This window comes from Diadema antillarum, unplaced genomic scaffold (assembly GCF_040938485.1).
Source record: "Diadema antillarum isolate AM-2024a unplaced genomic scaffold, OU_Dant_1.0 scf00000009, whole genome shotgun sequence".
NCBI classification, from domain to species: domain Eukaryota; kingdom Metazoa; phylum Echinodermata; class Echinoidea; order Diadematoida; family Diadematidae; genus Diadema; species Diadema antillarum.
Genome location: NW_027270898.1, coordinates 2290726 through 2312972, shown reverse-complemented (window position 1 = coordinate 2312972; position 22247 = coordinate 2290726). Strand labels below are relative to the sequence as shown.

General features: G+C 38.5%; 1 protein-coding gene across 1 annotated transcript in view; it reads right to left on the bottom strand.

The window, feature by feature from the left end:
- The window catches only part of LOC139719876 (prominin-1-A-like), a 113391-nt gene extending 112164 nt beyond the window's left edge, over positions 1-1227 (bottom strand). The window contains exon 1 of the mRNA XM_071631264.1: positions 708-1227. Within this exon, the coding sequence (XP_071487365.1) occupies positions 708-978 (271 nt within the window). The 5' untranslated portion in view covers positions 979-1227. The remainder of the gene's footprint in view (positions 1-707) is intronic.
- Positions 1228-22247: the final 21020 nt, after the last annotated feature.

Here is a 22247-nt window from a genome sequence, read left to right as displayed (position 1 = left end):
CACCCAAGGGGGGGGGGGGGGAAATAAGGATTCTTAGAATAGAGGGGGTGGAAGGATGGAGCAGCCACATTGCTTCCCTCTCTGCTTCCCTCACCCACCCCACTCGCTTCCCCTCCTCCTGTCTGCCCCCTCCCCCTTACCTCCCCCCCCCCCCCAAATCAGCAAAAACCAACATCAAAGCAAGACCCTGGTGCGACCTCCAACTGCTATGGTATGCCAAGTGCAGCATGATTTATATTTAGGCCAGGCATCTTTGCTTTTAGATGCTGCTTGGTGATGATGGAGGAGGTAGAACAGTTATCCATCACAACCCATTGAACTTGATGGGGGAAGACCGCAGCTCTAATGCCTCAATTTCTCCTCTCCTGTTTTTCGTTTTTTCTTAACAACTCCCCCAAGGACTATTTCAAAAGACAATGACATGAAGATTTATGTATGTTTTCTATTGCCAAGATTATTTTACCAGCCATCTTTCTCCCCTGAAACATGATTCCTCCTCCAGGGGTCAAAATATTTCTACAAAATATCCACCCCCTTCTTTGTTTTGATCGTAGTTTCAGGAAATTTTAAAGGAAAGCTAGCTTTTTCCCATGCTTAATTTGGCGCTTGTCAGAAGAGTCAGTAAAACAAACAGTACAGGAAAAATTTCACTAAAGTCTGACAAAAAAGCTCTGGAATTCTTGAGTATAAAGTGGAAAAATACTTACTTATAGGGAGTCCTCTGGGTTGGACCATGTCCACAAAACCCTGGGCCATGGAGGCCAGCGTTCCTGGTCTACTGCCCCCGCTCATGTTTCTCGACACGTCCGCGGGAATCGGCGGCAGCTCGCCCCAGCAGATGACCGAGGAGTTGTCCGGACACAGCCGCGGCTGCTGGGCGGCTGACAGGCCCATTGGAGATACTAGCAGGAAGACGGCAATCCATAGGCATAAAATCTGCACTGACCAATAGTGCCTGGTAGTCCGTACTGATGCCATTCTGTGCCGTGAGTTTTGTGTCTTTTATACAAGACAATGTTTGACAGTAGAAGAATACACCTCTCCTCCTGTTCTTGCACTCTCTCTAGTAACACACTGGTGATCCAACTTTTTCCAATTCCTCTCCAACCCTGCTCTTCCAGCTGAGGTTGATAACAAATTCTTGACGAGTTGAAGGGGCTTAAGGAGCCCTCCTTTGGGTTCAGTTCTCCCTCATCCACAGCTCTTTCAGTACCTGAAAAGAAGAGGAGGAAATAAAAGAGAGGAATCATAAATCATTTTTATTCATGTGTATACATGTGTACATCTCTCCATCACAACTGAAACTTCTCCTGAATGTGTTCATGACATGCAGCCAGCAGATAGTCAAGTATAAGTGCATGATGTATGTGCTTCACATATTTCTTTGTCTTCTCTTTTTCTTTGTAACTTACTTCGGATACCATGTAACATCGATAATTACGTGATAGTCATATGTTCATATTGTAAAAACACAAAAAAAGAAGGTATAGAGAGGTATACATATTTGCAGCATCTGCATTTTTTAGAAGAATCAGTCTATGAACATCAACAGTATGCACAAGCACAATCATTATTCTTTCTGATTTGGCAAATTGGTGGCTTTCTCTTCAAGAGAACAAGAGAACAAGAGAAATACATGAACTTACATGGTTATGGATTATTTATCATCTATATCCTGCCTGCACCAGTGGAAACTGTTACGAAGTCTGGGGCAGTACATCTTGAACAGAAAATTCTTTGAAATACCACTGTCCCTATTGATGCCACAGAACACTAACATTAAAAAAGCTAATGTTTACAAACGGTCTTAGGCACACTCAAAATGTAGACAAGGTATTCTGAAATATAAAACAATGAGCAAGACACGAAACACATAGGCCTACATCATTACCTCAATATGCACTTACGACAATAGCTACTGGTAGATTAATATCCTGTACATGAATGGGAATCAACAGACAAGTCTACACTCCTTGGCATGTCCACATACAAATGCTGGCAATTTTGATAAGACGGTACACCTTTGCCTCGAAGAAGACTGACGCGGTCAGGTCGTAACAATGCCCAATTAGATATAATATCTAAGAACCTACCACAACAGTTCAAAGTCCTCCCCTCACACAGTATAGCTTGGCAACCACTGTTCCTGTGTGCATGCAGTAATCTTTGCAAACGGTATATGATGTCATTCCTGACCGGACAAGTAATACCACTAGTGGGGGGGGCAAAGCCCCCAAATTTAGGATCTCTTTGAGAATCTTCTTCTCTAGAGAACTGGAAGGGATAAGCTAAGTTAAAGGCATAATTTACAATTTGCAGATGAAACAAAAACCCAGCATTACTGCTTCAAAATAATTCTAAAATGTGAGTTACAGCCTGTAGGGATAGAAACAAGCAAAATAAGAATTTAAACCAGTATAATCGATATTAAATACTGTTAAATTCATAAAATGTAAGGAATAATTTTAATAAGAATGTTTCCAGACTAAAAAGTCTACAGTTACGGTTTAATGAGAAAAATAGTGACATCTCCTTATATTTAAGGCTTTATTGCAAAAATTGTATGTAGTAGAACGCTTTGTGATACAACTGACCGGCACATATGCAACAAAAGTGATATCTTAAACATTTTGAAAATCACTGCTCCCAAAGGTAAACAGGACCTTAATAGCACTATGAGTGAATAGATTGGTGATTGAGGATTCAAGTTTGTTTGTGGCAGATCTGCAAGAATCTTCAGCTTTAATATTGAAGGAGGCAGACTTAGCCAGAAGAAGAACAACTTCAGCAAGAAGGCAAGAAGCTAGTATCTATGAGTATTAAAGAGAGCTTGGCAAGACAGGGGTGTTCACTGCAAAGAATATTCAAAGTCCAGACCCTTGAGGCTTGAGTTGTCAGTACAAACCCGGAGAACAAACTGCAGAACTGCTGGAGTTTGATACCAAGGTGTACGTCTTGCCATGATCTTGCGGACATAATCACGAGTGTGTTTGCTCTTGAGATAAGGTAATGTCCTGCTTATCCAGAAAGGTAATCATGATGTCATATGCCATTGCTGTCTTATAACAATCAATTATCAGCCCCCCCCCCCCCCCCTACATACCTTCAGGTCCAAGTTTAAGATTATCACAGGTAGGCCAAACTTTAAAACCTCTAGCAACTTTTTTCTTCTTCCAGGTGGTTAAAAAGGTCAAGAATAAATCTAGTGACATTGTCACTGTCATAATATTATATAAAATCAGTAGGAAATGGCAAAATCTCTATCTCTACTGTCTTCTGACGAATTCAAGCCTAGGCCAGCTTTTGCAACACACTGTCTTTTCTGGTGACGTCGAAGATCTTCCTGGTAAAAACACTTAAAGACATACAGTGTAAATGATAAAATGCATTAGTCTACCCAAACATTAATCAGCTGCATTAGTACAGTGTATTCTTTGTAATGGAGCACTGACTTTGTTGTGATTCTCTGTGTGAGCCAAATCACTGTGCTCTAATTCAATACCTTTAAAAATTTCAGAAGCACAAATAAACCTTGGCAGTTTCCATGGCAACAGCAGTGAATGCTCCATAAACTGTGAGCATTTAATGCATTGCCATGGAAACTGCTCATCACTGTAAAATTAAATGATGGTATAAGCCATCATGGCATAGGAACAAAGAATCACAAATATGGATACAGCATAGGGTTTTGAGGAAAGATTGACCATACACAAGTCCATACACATCCAAACATTTTAATTTTTTGAGACAGAAGTGTACAGACAATGGCATGCAATACTGCAGTACATTTCTCTTCCCAAACTATGCCTTTATATCATGTTAGCAAAGGGACCCTGTAGCAGAACACTGGCAATTTACAGCGTAAATGACACCTTGCACTCATAACTCAGAGATAAGCAGCTTGCTTGCCAAAAATTGGGAAATCCTACAACACTCATTGCCATGTAAAAATCTGTCCTGCCATTTTTTTTTTTTTTTTAAATAATTTGCCTTGCATGGCATGTGTGAATGGCATGCAAAGAAACTGTCGAATTTCAAAATCCCATAATTCATCTCCCCACACTAGGTTCACACACTCAGGGGCCAAAGGTCAGGCTGAGGTTTTAGGCACACACAGTTTGGATCGGAGAGCGCTTCATTTGCAGCTCAGTGATTTTTTGGTGGGTGTGTGGGAATGGTGGCAAATACAATTGATTGTTGCATCACAATGTAAAAATCAATAATTCCTGTGTTTGAATGAGGCTAATAGCTTTCAGTTGTCTCCAGGATCAAGATTATGTGTATCAGTGCACATTTATATGAGCAGTACAAAATACATAGTATGTACAAGTACTTCCAGCACATGTCTTGTATTAAGTTGTAATGAGTGACTCAATACACATGACATTTGCTCTAAACATGATGTGGAGTGTCATAAAATATATAATTTACAGCCATGTTAGATTATCTTCAATAACTATCAATACAATGTCTTCCTTCCATTGATAGCATCCCTAAGAGCTGGCAAAATAAAAAAAAAACTGTGCTTCACTGCAAAAGGACCTCGATTGAATTTCTCAATGTGCCTCAACAAGGCTTTTCTAATGAAATGCCCATGTTTCTCTGTTAAAGAGATTGTTCACACTACTCAGTACTGGGGATACGGAGTAAACAAAAAGGAACAATGTGCCTGCACGCACTTCTTGTGGTTTGATAAATTTTTCTCTCATTCACGATAGACCTATCAAACGACATCTACCAAACAGTAGCTGGGGTAAAAGAGGGGCTGTCCCTTATGATGTCTCGTACCACACAATCATTGGGAAATATTTGCAGGCAGGTTATATCAATATGATTTACTATCAAAGTCATCATCATTAAATGTCAGATATGGGGGTTTGTGCATCCTTTATTTGTTTGCCACTTCCAACATTGCTTTTCTGGATGATTTTGAATTTTCAGAGAAAACTGAATCAAACATTATTTCTCTCCATTCCGAGTAATAATTCTTTTCAACAGGGTTTTAATAACCTTAAAGTTTACTTGATGATTTGAATCACAACATTTCTCCGTGTTTACTCTCTAAAAAAAATCAAGCGAAGATATTCACTCTTGAAGGAGTGAATACAAAAAAGAGTGAATACAAAAAAGAGTGAATTTAGAGTGAAATTGGAGTGAATTTTAAGTGAAAATGTTCATTTTCACTCATTTTGGAGTGACCTCAGGGATCACTCGAAGATTTTGGAGACGAAGTTTTGTCTCAAAACGTCCGGATACACCGTTCTGAAGTTATGTAATGTTTTGCATATGCATGTCAACCTGAAAAAAACTTTGTGATATATTGTGTTCAAATCCACTGCAAATTGTGTTTTTTTTCTGTTAAATTGATACAAATTAGATTATTTCAACTTTTTATGATTGAAATTGATAAATTCTTATGTAGATATGCTTGAAAAGTGCCTGCAACAAATTTGGGCAAAAAACAATAGAAAACAAAAGGTTGATAAAAATACATAAAAAATTAAAACAATTAAAAAAAAGAAATTAATCTTGATTACGCTATTTTTTTTTTCAAGGAAATTGTTTGATGTGTCTTAAAGATTCTGAAGCAAAAATTTAGCAAACCTTCAGTCTTTTTAATGGAGTTACAGGAAAAAATATGATTTCATGCATAATTTAGCATAAATCGTTTACTAAAGATAAAAAATGAAAAGTTTAGATTGTGCGACCATATATTATAATCATGTAGTTGACATCCGGCTCTGTGTTCAGGCAAAATTTGGCAGCGATCATGCCATCGGTGGCTGAGATCCAAGGGGGGTTCAAATTGACCCCCCGTCCCCCCCTCCCCCCCCCCCCCCCCCCCCAGTAAAAACTTGGTCTCAAATAGCCCAGATAGAACAGGGTTAAAGTTAACCACAAGAGCGCATCACAGTGGCAAAGTCTGGTAGAATCTTCAAACACTGGTTTGATGTCAGAGCTCATAAAGATTCCTTTGCACCATCATAACATCTTTTGAAACTTCTGGATTATGCAGAATCATTCCAAGAGATAATGAAAATTACATTCTGTATCAAAGCTCTTTCATTATAATCTACTTAACTGGACCAAAGGTAACCAACCGTAAAACAAAGTTACCACAGAAAAAAACATAAATTTACACTTAAAGAGTTCACTATTTAAACAAATAAAATTTCTATAAATCAGGAATATCCAATGGTTACGAAGATTGATTTGTTTCATGTCTGCTCTATGATATGAAAGTTGCTGCAGAAATTGCAACTTGAAATAAAAGATAATATCTACTGCAAAATGAGAAATGTTCATATGCATGAAAGTCTTGCAAATTTTGCAAGCCAAAATTCGCAATAGTAAAATGCCTGCAAGAAATTCAAGCTAGTTCTACACTGCAATAAGGCTGCCAGCTCAATTTACAAATGTTTCTGGTCCCCCTCCCCCCCCCCCCCCCATATAAAAAAAATGTAAATGAAATGGCAAACAAATTATCTGGTGTTAATTTCCTCTCCAAATTCATGATAAACACCGAAAAATTAGGGTAGGTACACATTGTAATTCATCTTTCATTATGTTGTAACCAGTAATTTGGGTAATTGTGGTAGGTTTTTATAGTACAAAAACATGACAAAACCAGAATTCCACAGAACAAATCCATGTACACAAACAATGTAGCTTAATTATACTCAGTTTAAACTGTGTGGAATTGCACACTCAAATTCACCCAAACTCTCAATGGAGAAATATGTGACTCATCAGGCAATGAGATTAAGCAAACATTTTATTGGATTAATGTGGCAATTTTCTGAAAACAGGATTGGCGTGCGTAACACTGCAGTGATGTACAATGTAACAATTTTCTGTACAACAATTGGATCAATGGTATGTGTTAAGTCACACCCACTGGAATGTATGTAATACGCACTCTCCGGGTGACTCATTCCAGAAAACACAAGGTGTTGTAGAATATAATTGTGTACATAATGATTTATTGCACACTCACTGTAAACACGATATTTTCGCGGCATGAAATTTTCACGAATTGAAGCCAACAGCCTTTTTCGGGGCATGAAATTTTCGCAAGTTGCCTCTGACATTCAATGCATATAGAGTAGGACAAGAACTTTTGCATGCATTTTAATTTCACGAATCTTGGCTCTTGCAAAATTCGCGAAATCAAAATGCACGCGAACATTCCTAGTCTTACAGTATTTTATAAGGAGTGATCTGGGCCATGGAGTCAGTGGTTGAATGTTTATGTTGGAATTTTATTGTTGTGCTATTCATGTCTAGAAGACAGTCTAGAGTTATGTTTTGTAAATTGGATGTTATTATTAGTGGATTTTTTGAAGCTTGATGTGGGTCATGGGGTTAAGGGGCAGGGGTCAAGTGATATTGTTTTAGTTTTGAATGATTGCTAAATGTTTCTTAGGGGCAACATGTGTGGGCTCACATGCCTACGAGCAAATAGTTAAAATGTCTTTACTTTTGTGTGCCCTGACCCACATGTTGTCTCCATATCCTTTTTATTTTGTATTACATGTTACAAATGTACAATACAGTGTATCCCTTTGTACTGTTCATTCTGGTTTTAGTTTTATGTTTGCCATGCTTATGATGTGTATCATATATTCTTTACCTGGTTGAATATATGATAATAACACATGATAATAATACCTCTCTGTTTCCCCACCCCCCCCCCCCCTTGCTCGCTCTCTCTCTATCTCTATACCTGTCTATCTCTATCTATTGAGCTATAATACATTGTATATCTCTATCTCTGATTATCCATCTCTACATCTCTTTTAATCTATCCATTCATGTACTGTACATCTCTCTCTCTCTCTGGTGTAACACTGAAATGCTGTACAACCAACATGTTGCCTTGGTTACCAACTAAGGAACAAAAGTCCATGGATATAATAGTTGACTGTGAACTTCATGACCTCAGGTTCTACTCTATTTACAATCATGTAAATCACTGTTTGCAAGCAATGCCAAACCACTGCAAAAATATGTATAAAATAAAACCTAAATGTGGCATTCCAGATATGTACGTGTGACCCAAATGACTAACCTCTATCCAAACAAATTTTCTGTTGACCGCAAGTAATCTCGGCCACAATAACACAGGTACACCCAACACCAAATGGTTTGACACCCAAAATGTACTTTCTTTGCTCTCAACACAATGGGCACGATAAATGAATGAAAATCAATCACTGAAGTGGTTCAGCCACAGTCAATGAGAACAATACAACATCTCATCGCTAGGTGCATACTGTATGGTGAAAATATGTCAGCGCAAAGTGTGCTGCTGAAAACATCGAGCCCTAAAGCTACAATAGCTTCATAAATACTGAACCATCTGTTCTACATAAGTGGCAGAAAGGAACGTTTATGTCGTTATCTCAATGTAAATGAATGCATGTTCGCAATCACAAAAGCCGGAGTTATTTTTGTTCATGTTCTCGACATAATGGAATTTCGGCAACAATGGTACTATTGAGGGAAAGTGGCTTACGCTCTTAAATCTTTAAATTGAATATTTTTATATAATCCTTGCCAGTTGGTCAAGTTACAATCTAGCAGGATCATTGAACTGAATACCTGACTATACTATTTTTCAATTTTCTATTGTCAATATAAAATGTCTGCAATTCAGTTAGTTTTGGTCTAGAGACAACTTCTGGGCTACTATTGCAACTTGCACACTCTCTGATCTCTTTATCACGACACGATCATGACAGAAAACAAAAGTCATGGTACAATTCTTTCTTCTTGTGGTTTCAAAGATCTATGCTGGCAAGTCATAGAAAAGACCTCCCCCCACCCCCAAAAAAAAAAAAAAAAAATCCACAGTATGTCTGTGCTGTGGTTAAATAAGCAAATACATGTTCCATGTGTGTTTGCTTAGAGGTGAGGCAAAAAATCAATGATTTCACCTCCAAACATGCATTGCCCACCCTTTCCAAGAGGTCAGTTTGAAGCAGTCACATAAATATTTCACCTGTACTAAAGCATGTAAGAGCCAGGTTTTGCTTAGAAGTATGGTACATTTGTAGCTGCAATCATTCAACTTACAAAGTTGTACAACACTTTCTCTTTTAAGTTTTCATAGAGTTTATTTTGATGTGACTACACCAAAGAAGGGTCCTGACATTCTTTGAAAATGCTTGGGTAACAAAAAAAAAAAGCCCCCCCCCCCCCCGAATTTTTCATATGCAGTACCAATGCAAGCTCACTTGTTTTCTGAACATATTGTACTAAAAGACAAAAGTTCATATCATGTTTGATGACCGTGCATGACTGTTGTCACATAATCATGGATTGCACACACATTATCATCTCACCAGAATACTTCTGTACCAGCAGAAACTCTTACACAGTTGATTCTTGCACAAGGCCAATTTGCGTGAACTTCACATGTCATCAATTTCTTGGAGGAGGATATTTCTGTACATATTCCAATGTTTCTACAGAATATTGGCACATCTCAAATACTGTAAAACGAGGAATGTTCACATGCATTTTAATTTCACGAATTTCGCGAGAGCTGAGATTCAAGAAATTAAAATGCATGCTATAATTCTTGTCTACACTATATGCCCAACTCACAAAAATTTCATGCTGCAAATAAGGCCGTCGGCTCCCATTCGCAAAAATTTTGTGTCGCAAAACTTTCACGCCACTAAAATATCATGCTTTACAGTACATACTGTATGAAGCAGGTATACAGTGGAGCTGATATTCATAAAATATTCCATGTTTTCAGTGAACGAGTCAGACATGAGTGGGTATTCCATCCCACTTGTATGATGGCATGGCTTGATACGTATCAGGCATAAACGCCTTCATATTAGCCTTGCAAAGCCTATGCTATTTTGGGTCTCCCTTTCTCTCTCTCATGGATACATGCTTTTTGCTTACATATCTCCTTCATAATTTCCATATTTTTCCACAACAGTCACCTTGAAATTTTCTATTAATATGAAGCCACTCAACGCCACTGATGGGAACATCAAATTTCTAAAGGTATTCATGGTATAGAGGAAACTAAATGACCAAAATGTATAGTGGTATTATATAAAGGCACTGTGTTTTAAACATCATAAAAACACTCTGCTTAATTAACTGAGATTCTCATTTGAGTGGTACTCTTTGTACTCAGTCACATATTATGGCAAATGCTGCACATTCTGACATCAAGTAGACCTTGTCTCCCTACTTCGGCATACTGCATCAAGTTTTATATAGATTTGAGGGGAACAAAAGACTCTAGATAGAGGCTTTTTCCAAGAGAGAAAAACAAGGGAGTTCTTTGATAATCAGATGTTTAAATACAAAATTTTACATCTTTTTCTTTTTTCTGTCTTTATCTCCTTTCTATCAAAAGATTAATAATCTGATCTCCACAGACCCTGTATATTGCATGCCATTATTAAAGTGATAGTGTATGACCATTATCAAAATTAGTGAAGAAATCAATGCTTTGTACTTTAAAGGTGGAAATGCATTACACAGAAGTTGACTGATATTTGTTTATACAAGTTTGAAAAAAAAAGTCATGTAGTGGTAAACACGGAAATGGCATACATTATGTACACATACACCCAAATTAAGTGAATACTAACTTGCAGTAGAGTACTTAAGACAAATTGCCAAATTTGAAAATATATACACTGTAAGAAAAAAATATCTGAGAGAAACATGGAAATGCCAGTAGATCTGTAGTAAATTCTGCTGCTCATATGTCACATGCAAACTGGGTTAATTGACCCTGGAAGTTGTTTTCACACATCCATATATATCTGAGTGTTAACTACGGAAGTACGCATCAGTCAATATAGAATGCATGTCCTTCCTACATGTTTTCCTGGCCAGTTGTGGGCGATACCTATTTATAAATATCAAACTGACTCTGGTAAATACTGCCATTTCCTTCTTTTCCCTGCATTTTTTAATCCTCCCAAAATCTAAACCACTTCCCAAGGTCGTCCTACTGGTCATACAAAGGATAAAATATTAATGGGGGGGGGGGAAGGCTTCGCTTCTCACCTATCACTTCACTTGAGATACATTTGTATTCACAACTTTATCGTTTGAATGATGTGTAATGTATTTGCTAAGGGTTACTGGGCACACATTGAGTCTATGCACTCTTGATCGTGTGATGCAATTCTATGTCTGAAGACAGCGTAGAGAACTGAGGTTTGACATTTTGACCCCTGCAAGCTTTGAGTGCTGACTGGCACAAAAAAAAACAACAACCAACAACACAGCATTGTACACACTGTTTAAAGTCCCTGGCAAAGAAAGGGTTAAATAGGTGTACACGCAACATTCCCTTCAAATACAAATGCACTCTTCTCTCCCTGAGCACAGGACAAAATGGGGACAGTATAGAGGATACAAAAAAGGGAGAGAGGCCCCATGCTCAGATTTGTACATGAAGATGATGATGAATTTGGCTCACTTGTCTTTCAAACATACATTTGTACATGTATAATGTACATGTAAAGACAAAAGTCAACATTGTGTTTGATGACAGTGCATGACCTTTGCCACACAGTCGGATCGCACACACATTATCGTTTCACCAGAATACTTCTGCAGGGCTGAACACTAACCCATTTTTTCTACAATGTAGTTGGTCTGACCTGTCTGTGGGACCAGTAGGACCCAGTTTTGGGGGTTTTATTTTCACTGGTCCATTCCTGAAAAAGTTACTAGCCTGACACAGATTTTTACCGGCCCTGCACCGTCGGACCAGTGCCAGTGTGTAGTGTTGCTTAACCCGTTGAGGACGAGTCCCGAGTATACTCGGGCAGGTGTCTATGGGAAATGCGTGTTGTAGCAAAATCAAACCGTCCTCAACGGGTTAAGACATGCCCCCCCCCCCCCCCCCCCCCATGATAAGGCCATCGTTAAAAACTGACTCTTTTCTTGTTCCAACTAATGCATTTATTGAGCAGATGTTCTGAACCATTATCATGATGATTTGTTTATTTCCTCTCTGTGTGACTATATCATATATCTGCAGTGACGGGCAAGAATTGGAACATACATTGTATGATAATATTAAAATGTCCCTCAAATTTTATCAAAATTATCAATTACCACATTGAACCTTCCTACAAGGTACTTCTCCTCAGTTTCTATTCTGAAGGATTGCATCTAAACTTTACTGTGCTCATTTGGTGACTAGCCCAACTATTTGCCATTCCAGCAGATTTCTTCATATCAAATGTAACTGAAGGATTTGATGATGCTCCTGACATTGTATCTATTATGTTACAAAGGCCGTCTTGAGGAACACTGCTTCTATCTGTCATCTGAGTAACGTACTCTGAGAGGCACATGTATGACCAAAATCAAAAGAATGCACAACAATCAGATCATGGACATTAGGGTTTCCTTAGAATATGAGAGATGGTACAAAGTAGAGAATTAAAAAACAGTTACATACATGTCCATGACCCAGGTTATGAATATACAACTACAAATTCACAAGGAATCTTTAAGCATGGGACACACAGTATTGAAGGTGGCAGGTACCGAACGGAAACCACAAGCCACCGACCTCTATGTCAAGAAGCCACTCGGCTTAGGGACTGCGACAAGCGCAGGTCGCCGTCCATTCCTCACAGCAGCATGGGAAACGCTGTGCCGCATCTCGCGTGAGTAATGCCGGCAGTATTTCCACAGCGTGAGGCCACCGCAGTGCGGTTGACGATGGCTTTCCCGTCTTTTTTTTTTTTCAGAGTCGTCGCAGGACATATCAATTAGATCGGCGCAACACCTTGTCGCACCTGCCGTCTTCTTCCCTTAGCTATCCGCTCAAATTACGGGGGATCATGCCATTACACATAACAAGGTCTAATTATGACAACCTACATACATTCAGAAAAAAATTCCAACTTTTGGCAAGTTACCAACAAACAGTAGACTCCTAACAATGGACACCACTACAAATGATTCTCCTATTATGTAAAATTCAAAGAATTTTCAATTCAATTCAAAGAAGTTGTTTGTTTGTTTGTTTTTGTATCAAAGTGATGTGCTGGTGAACAACAAAAATTTTTCACCAGCAATCATATCTGAAGTGTTGAATATGCACATTTGCATGTAAACAGCTAAACCAACGCTGCACACTGGCACTGGTCCAAATGGTCCCTCACCAGTAAAAATCTCTGTTGGACCAGTAACTTTTTCAGGAATGGACCAGTAAAACATGAAAAAGGTGGGTACCTTGTCCGACAGAAAGGTTGGACCAGTGGATAGTAGAAAAACATGGGTTAGTGTACAGCCCTGGCTAAACAAATACACTGGGTTATGTTCTCCTACAATCAAAATAATCAAGATCTGGCAAACTTGAAAGGATACTGAAATAAACCACAATACATACAGAAAGTACACAAACATGTATTCTTTACAAAGTAACTAAAGGGCTGTGACCGAGTGTGATACAAGACGGGATCAGGAATAAAGTGGGAGAAAAAGAACAAAAGCTACATGTACACTTGTATGTACAGTGTATTATAACAGCAGTCCTGTTAATAATGTCACAATATTACACAGAAAATTTGCCAATACTACAAAAACAGCAAGCTCAACATGAACCTGACAATTCAGGCATTCAAAAACAGACCATGAACTTTTGACCCTGCTATGCAACAACTACATGCACTTCACCAGGTACACATGTGTAGATGAGTTTTGCAGATTTCATGCTGGGAACATACAGTATGCCAGTGTACATGATATGCATTCTTTGAAGGAAAGGTTTCAAATATGATGCGTATGCTTCAGAAGATGAGTATCAGAGATAATCACTAATGCCTCGGGCAGGTCAAACAAACATTTGCAAAATTATGACCACCGACAAAACTGCACAAGTGTAATGCTGCAGATGTGCATCATACATCTGTTTACGCCATGAAAAACCTCACAAACTGCAAAATTATTTTTCTTATTCTCATTTCTACCCACTTATTCAGATTGCTCAAATTATCCCTAGTCAAACTGATTCTGACTTGTAATCTCTCCTTCATTGAGCAAATTCTCCTCAAAAAAAATCATCTATCACCTGTATCTGATGACCTTTGACCCTTAACCTCTTATACTGTGCACCCTTTACCAAATCACAGCATAAATGCTGCCCAATATCAAAACCTTTAACCATCTCTTTTATTACAATTGTATCTCAAACTGGATCATAGTCAAATGCTGTCCTACTGTAGATCAATAATGATGACGTGTGTACGCAAAATCTATTCCATCACAACATCATTATCATCATCATCACCAGTTCAGCAAACGCTAGTACATTTGTACCTCCCAGAGAACCCCTTACCTTTAACATTTTCCCCCTCTTATTTTAAATTGTACCACCGTGAAATACTGCCCCAGATCAATAATGACAACGAAAGCAAAATTAGTTTCCACCATGACATCATTCATCATCTTCATCATCCGAGATAAATGGACGCATTCTCGCGGCGAGCAACGCCATAAAAGCCGGCACCTGACTCATCGGGTCTGACACATCCTGATCATGCATGGATCGGAAACCTGTACGCCAAAAATGGACCAGTGACTGCGAATAGGGTATACCACGAAACAAGGTGCACGATGGCAAGACACCTACAAAGTACAGTTGTACCTGAACAATTTATACATGTACGGCATTATACATGTAGCTTTGGCCAAAATCTGATCACCGCTGGGCAGTTTCTACTTCCTCATACAGGTACAGAATATACTCTAGTGCTCTTCACACAAACAAAATAGCAGGATGTTGATCACAATCCAAACACTGTGATGTTTACACCCGCTCAGATGGACAGAAATATCCTGGCAATTGCCAAAAGCGTAATTTGTTGACCAAACCATGCAGATGCCTGAAATCTAACGAAATGATGACCCTTGCGCTTGTAGTCATGCGCTGTCGCAATGTGTGTTTTGAATTATGGGATAGGAAACTGCACGATTATTTGCTCCAGTGTTCAGACACTTGTCGCGGTGCAAATTATTGCGATATTTCTCGAATAACCATGATAATTTCAAAATAATCGCAAGATTTCTTGGGATCTGGATCATGTTGCTGATAATGCTATTTAGCGTGAATTTCATGTTTACCCTGGCAAACAATTTCAAGATATGGATTGCCATGCAAATCTTGAGATATGGATACTACTAATTTGTGTCAGTGTGAATGCCACTGTTCTGTACAGGTCTGCACACATTGTATGGTGGGGGGGGGGGGGGGGAGGGGTTACTGATGAAATAAAACACAAAACAAATCCACACTCTTTGTGCCGACTACAGACTACAGACTACAGTTCCTTTCTTCCTACTACTGATAGGAAAGTAAATGGTCATATTTTATTAAGAAATCAAAATCATCATTTTGACAAAACAAATGTCCTACTTCATTTCTGTTATGTGCCTTGCTATCATAAAACAAAAATTCATCACAATACAATGTACAACATGTTGAGACAAATTTTGAATATGAAAGAAAAATGCAGGAGAAAAACATCAGCACAAAATCCTTCACCAGCAAAGAGTCATTTTTTTTAGTTTATTACTTTAATGATGACAATTCTGCTTATTCCATCTTTATAAACAAAATTTTTTTTAAATTACACATACACACACTCACACACACACACACACACACACACACACACACACACACACAGAACATCAACATCCCCAGGTATTTAATCTGGTCAAATAACATCGCTTCAAGCTTGCATGACGTACAGCACACACGGACACACACTTGGTCTATCATTCGACTGCTGTGTTTGCACAATGGCAGAATGTAGGGACACTCCCTAGCAACACAAAGTCACGGCATCGAATTACGTGTACATTAGGAATGAAATCTTCATCCCACCCCACCCCCCTCCTTGAACCTCCATTGGTTTAACACATCACAATGCACAGCATCTGCCTGCTACTTGATTTCATCTTCAGTCCTGCAGCACTCAGAAACAGCTTGCTCCATATCGAATGAAATGTGGGTGGGCGTGAGCAGAGACTATGTATTCCTTGTGAATTCCTTCAACGCAGGACACTTTTTCGTAAAAAATCAGGTCATCTCGAATCCTGTTACTTTCCCAAAGGCATCAACACGAATGCCACCGCTATAGTGAATGTAACTCCATGTTTTATCTATTAAACTAACCACCATAATGGACATGTCATCCCTATAATGCAGTATACCACTTGTGTCATTTAAGGGAGACATTTCACATTAATCTATTTCCTTCTACTGTATTTCTGGTAGATAATACATTGGATCTCCAATATACCACACATGCACATGTGTATCATTTGATTCATGGGGGTACAATACAGCCTTATCAGAGTGTTTGCACACCCCTGCCTGCTTGCCTGGGTAAAGTAAAATTACATAATTTACTCTCAGGAAAGTGAAATGATTGGGCATCTGAAAAAAAGTCGACTGGTGGGAGGAATATTTCTTAAAGGCATAATTTACCATTTGCAGCTGAAACGAAAACCCAGCATTAGTGCTTAAAATAGTTCTTAAGTGTGAGTTAGGGATAGAAACAACCACTGTGAAAATTTGAATAAGTAAAATCGATTCTAAGTATTGTTAAATATACAAAATGTGAACAATAGTTATAATAGAAATGTTTCCAAACTAAACCGTATACCGTTACGGCTTATTAAGAAAAATGCTGACATCTCCTTATAACTTAGGCTTTATTGCAAAACTTTCACATGGAAGGGTGTTTTGTGGTACAACTGACCTACACATATGCATGAAAGGCGATCTCTTGAACATTTTGCAAATGACTGCTCCCAAAGGTAAACTGGACCTTTAATGCCCTACAGGTGTATATACCATCCCTTTCCTATGTTGTAACCTTTCTTACAAGGAATTGACCCCCCCAAAAAAAAAAAAATAAATAAAAAATCCATACATACAGAGGTTACAATCATGACACCAAGTCTAAAATGCACACATTAGTACAGTGTATGTTTGCTACGGTAGCTCATTTACAGCTTCTAGAATGAGAAGTCTCCAGCAAATTATCTTAAAAATTGTGCTTGAGTAGTTTCTTGCTGGAATACGTGGCATATGTACAATACAACATGACCACCAAAAAAAAAAAAAAAAATCCAACAACTTATTTTAAACAGTTTCTCACACGATCTGTCATCGTGAAGTGTCCATGCGTGTGTAGATGACACTTGAAAATGGAGAATAATATCAAATATCATTTCATTTTATACCAGCATGTCTAACACCTTGCTTTCCTTGTTACTAATTTATTTATGGATGTGAACACAGCATGATTTTATATGGCTACCAAAGGATAGCAACAATAGCTAATCTTTACCAAATGGAGACATTTATAGACTGTAATTAGACATTATCTTCTGCCAGTGTTCTAAGGAAAAATACTACTGTAAACATACATTGTTTGTTTGTTTGAGCTTTTCTTTTTTTTGGGGGGGGGGGGTGCACTTAAAGTTAAAGCACTCAAAGATTAAATTCAGAAAAGTGAACTGCAAATTTCATATTCATTCAGGGAATAATTTTCCTGGTATCGCACAGCGATTAGCTATGCATTTTGGTGTGACTGCTATACAAAATATTGTTTGTGTAGCAATTTTATTACATACATTGTAGAAGTGTACACTAGTGTTTTGAAAATCTACGCCCATTGACTAAAATTGCTATTCGATTTTGAGAGGGTAAATCATTCCTTGTCATTTATCTTTATATGTAGTAGACTTCAATATACTCTATTAATGGCCAATGGTCAATCCTGGACCAGAAGGAATGAGTATCAAACAAAGATGTGTAACACGGGTCAAGAAACAGGAGCAGAAATGACACAACACAAATCTCGGCAGATGGCCCGAACCCTATCAGCCAATCACATCCTATCCCGACCGCTGAAAGAAATCAATAGACAAAAAATTTGCGGGCGAGTTAAACATCAGCCTCCTACTGCCAACCAGCCTTGTACAGTAGGCCTACATCCAGGTTTTGGGCATAGCTGCACTAAGCTGCATCAGACAAAGAACTTCACGAGCTGTATCTTTATTGATCTTCCTACAACATACAATGTATTTGAGAATTATCTGTGAAAGAATGGAGGGCATCCTTTTTGTTGTAATTGTTGTTGTTGCTGCTGCTCTTGTTGTTGTTCTTGTTCTATACTGTTTATTAACTTTGTGTTTCTTTGTTGTTGTTTTCAACTCAGCTAATCTATTGTCAAGAGTGAAGCACCCTCAATCATGCAAGTTTGGAGTTCCCAAATCCTGCCAATATTGGCAGAACTTTACAATTACTGTATAGTTTATCACATCTTTCTCTGGTGGCTCAGGCACAATAAATTACCTGCCCTTTTCATGATTTTATGCCCAAACTACACTGTAGAACAGTGCGGCACATTTCAAGTCCCTACTGTGCTCTTGGCCAAGTAACCTATTCAACAAAGAAACAAAGACGGTAGAACATGGGGGTACAAGTTGCTGCAGTTACCCTTATTCTTTATCTTCTCTTGTCCTCAAAGACTATTCAACTAAATATTTAACTGACTATAGGCCAATAACACTTCAAAGGTATTTTGCTTACAAATTACCACAAAATACACCCCAAAAAGAAAATACATTGCATATATTTATCATATAATTATACACAGAACACAAACAACAACAAAATGGATCATAGTGCATGCAGTAACAATACATGACATTGACGACATATCATCAAAATGTAAAATTGTAACTGATATCATCACAGCTATTAAAATGCCCAGCAAATTCAACATTGTGTGTATACAACAATGGTCATAATAATTTTGAATCATTATCAAAGACACTATTTGTCAAAACAACTCTGAAATGATAAATGAATCTTCTCCATTCAAATTAATAAGATTCTACTGATTTTGTGCCGCTTCAAACATGATCACTTGATTTCAGTACATGTATAAAACTGTATGTAGAATGAGACGATGTAAAATTGGTTGACTGTTGGTGGCTCATCAGCTTTGATGCCAGCAAAATATCAAGGGATTGTCTGTTTTCCTGATTAAATCTGAAAAAGCTCTTTGTTTGAAGCTTTACCATTGAAAGCAATCTTTTACGAAGAAATATTTAAAAAGAGCTTCAGGCCTTCAGAGACTAATTCATCAGGGCATGATGATAAAGTGTTTATACGATCTGATTAATCCAGGTGTCAGGCCAAGAATGTATTGACCCCTTTGTTCCTTTGTGTCCTAGTGAAACAATGCAGGCAGGCTTGATCAAAAGGAGTTGACCTCCCCCAGGTGGAATGCCCTCATCGGGATTGAGCCCTATGGATGGATAGATCTCCTCTTCAGCTCCTCCAACATCCTTCTGAACATCAGTTCTATAGTGCCCATTGTGTCAATACATCTATTGATTGCATTGTTTGCATCATCCCACCCAGCCACATTATTAAAAAAAACACCCAGTGAAGGCAGCGCAGACAAGACCACAAAAGGAACAACCAGCACATTTCATAACATGTGGTACTACTATCCATGATGCTAACGATTCGTAGGGGCGGCAGCAGTGGGGCATGCACAGAATTGCGCCAGATTCACTGCGATGCAGTGGGATTCAGCAGTTCAAGGTTGTGGTATTTACTCAGTGAGTCAGACAAACATACAAGAAGATGACAAAAAGAGTACCTATAAATGACCAGTGGATAGTGATAGTTTGTACGTGCATAACACCCACATCCCCTGTACAATGTGTACACTTTGTATGCACCACAGTCATATGACTGAGTATGATAAACATACGGTATAGTCTTACAACACAATGGCACAAAGGGATACCGTAAAGTTCCGTGTATAAGACGCACCCGTATATAAGACGCACCCCTAATTTCGGACCTAAAATTAAAAAAAAAAAAAAAAACACACGAAAATGTCCACGCAAATATTGCGTGTGTCATACATGTTATTTCAGCGCAATATTTCCCTAGAATGCAGCATGTATTTGCTCTATTTTTCGTTTCCTTTTATATTTTCTTTTAACGGTATTCATCGGGTATCAACAAAATACGGAAGACGCAAAATGCGAGACTTGTCTCGGTACTCACTTGCTATTGTTTCGCCTTTCAATCGTGGTACATGTGTCATGCATATCGTACTCATGAGTATACAGTACGATCTTTGCTGTCATACATAGCAGAGGGTATCTCGCATATTGACGCATGTCAGACTGGAAGGTTCATCACGAAAAATAAGAAAAACATCAACAAGTGTAGCAGAGGGATCATACGGCAAGACGTACGGTGCGTACGGTAATTACACTCATGCACTGTTACCAGTAACATGTGTGTCTATTGTACCATGCTTGTATGCACAGTGCTAGCCTTTTGCAAAAGGCAGCTCGCTATAATTTCAGCACACGCACACAGAGAGCAATGGACTTGCACACACAGCGCGCAACGGGTTAGCGCGCTTCGATCCGATCGCTGTGTGCACGCGAGTCCATTGCAAAAGCCTCTCTGCAGCTGCTGCCTTTGCCAAAGGCTTGCTACTAGCTAGCTACAGCACAGTGTAGCTATGCTATCCTAGCTGGTCTCGCACTCGTGAAATGAAGAGCAAACGAACGACATGGATATGCATGCATGCTTCACACATCGTTCATATTTACGGTGACATAGTGTCGATCCTACTCCGTATTTTACAGCTTTTGTCTATGGTCATATTGATACTAGTACATTGATAAGTTTTACAGTATCGGTAATTTAGTAATGATACCTGTACATCGCGTATTCCAGCTACTAGGTTGGCTGTTGGTAGCTTGGTAGACTGACATCGGTAGCATACAGCAGTGCTGTTACAGCTGTTGTCTATGGCCAGATTGATACATCGTTACTGCACAAGGCCGATGTAAGTGTATCTCGTATTTGCAGCTTTTGTGGGTGTCCAGATTGAAAGATCGCTCTTTTATCCGTAAGTTCTAGTGATTGCTTACCTTCCAAACGTCGATGGGCATACATGGCCCCAAGTTGGCCTTATAAAATTGGGTGTACATGACGGATTTTTTTCCTCGATTCGACTGTACCCGTGTATACGACGCACCCCCGATTTTCAACGTTTTCCGACGAAAAAATAGTGCGTCTTATACACGGAACTTTACGGTACTCCCACAAACTGGTAGTGACCTTTGTACCACAAAACTCACATGGAGCCACTGAGATGACAGGTGGTCCTGGATACTTTCAAACAGAATACCGCGTGCATCAAATGTGTTAAAGGCATAATTTACCATTTGCAGATGAAACAGATACCAGCAATAGTGCTTTAAAATACATAGTAGTTCTAAAATGTGAGCTAGGGATAGAATCAACCACTGTACAAATTTAAATGGGTAAAATTGATGTTAAGTATTGTTGAATATACAAAATGTGAACAATATTCATAATAAAAATGTTTCCAGACTAAACCATGTACAGACGGTTTATTGAGAAAAATACAGATATCTCGTTATATTTTAGGCTTTATCACAAAAATTTTATATGATAGGATGTTTTGTGGGACAACAGACGTACACATGATACAACCAGTATGCATTAAATGTCATATCTTGAAAATCTTTTAAATCACTGTTCCCAAAGATAAACAGGACCTTTAAACTTTATTGTGCATGTCAGCACTGTTTTTTAATTCACAATTTTGCAATCACTTTGTAAGCTACATTGTATGATGCACTGAAAGTTGATATTATGCATTTCCTGCACCTTCTCTCTCATTAGAAGATGTGGGAGCAACATGAGCAGAGCACAGGTGAATTTAATACTAACTGCAAGCAATTTGTATGTTCCCAAGACAGTTACCATGGTACATACTGTATGAAACACTGAGTGACAGCCATTCAGTTGCATGTATTTTAGCTCTTCATTGTTGTCACTACAATTATTGTAAGATGTACATAGTGTAATACAATTGTATGATATCATCTACACAATAGGACCCTCATCTTACACCCATACAGTATATACACACATTATGGGATGATACACTGTAAAAAGTGCAACTGCTTTTCACCTACTCTTCACACAAACGTACAGTGTAACAGCACAGATCCTGAAGGGCACGAATGTGAAAGGCCTTTTAGCTGTCTTCTACTCAATACAAAATGTATGCACTCTATAGGCCCTGTACATGTGTAAGCTGATTCAGGATTACTCACAAGACCCTGAATGCATAATTTGT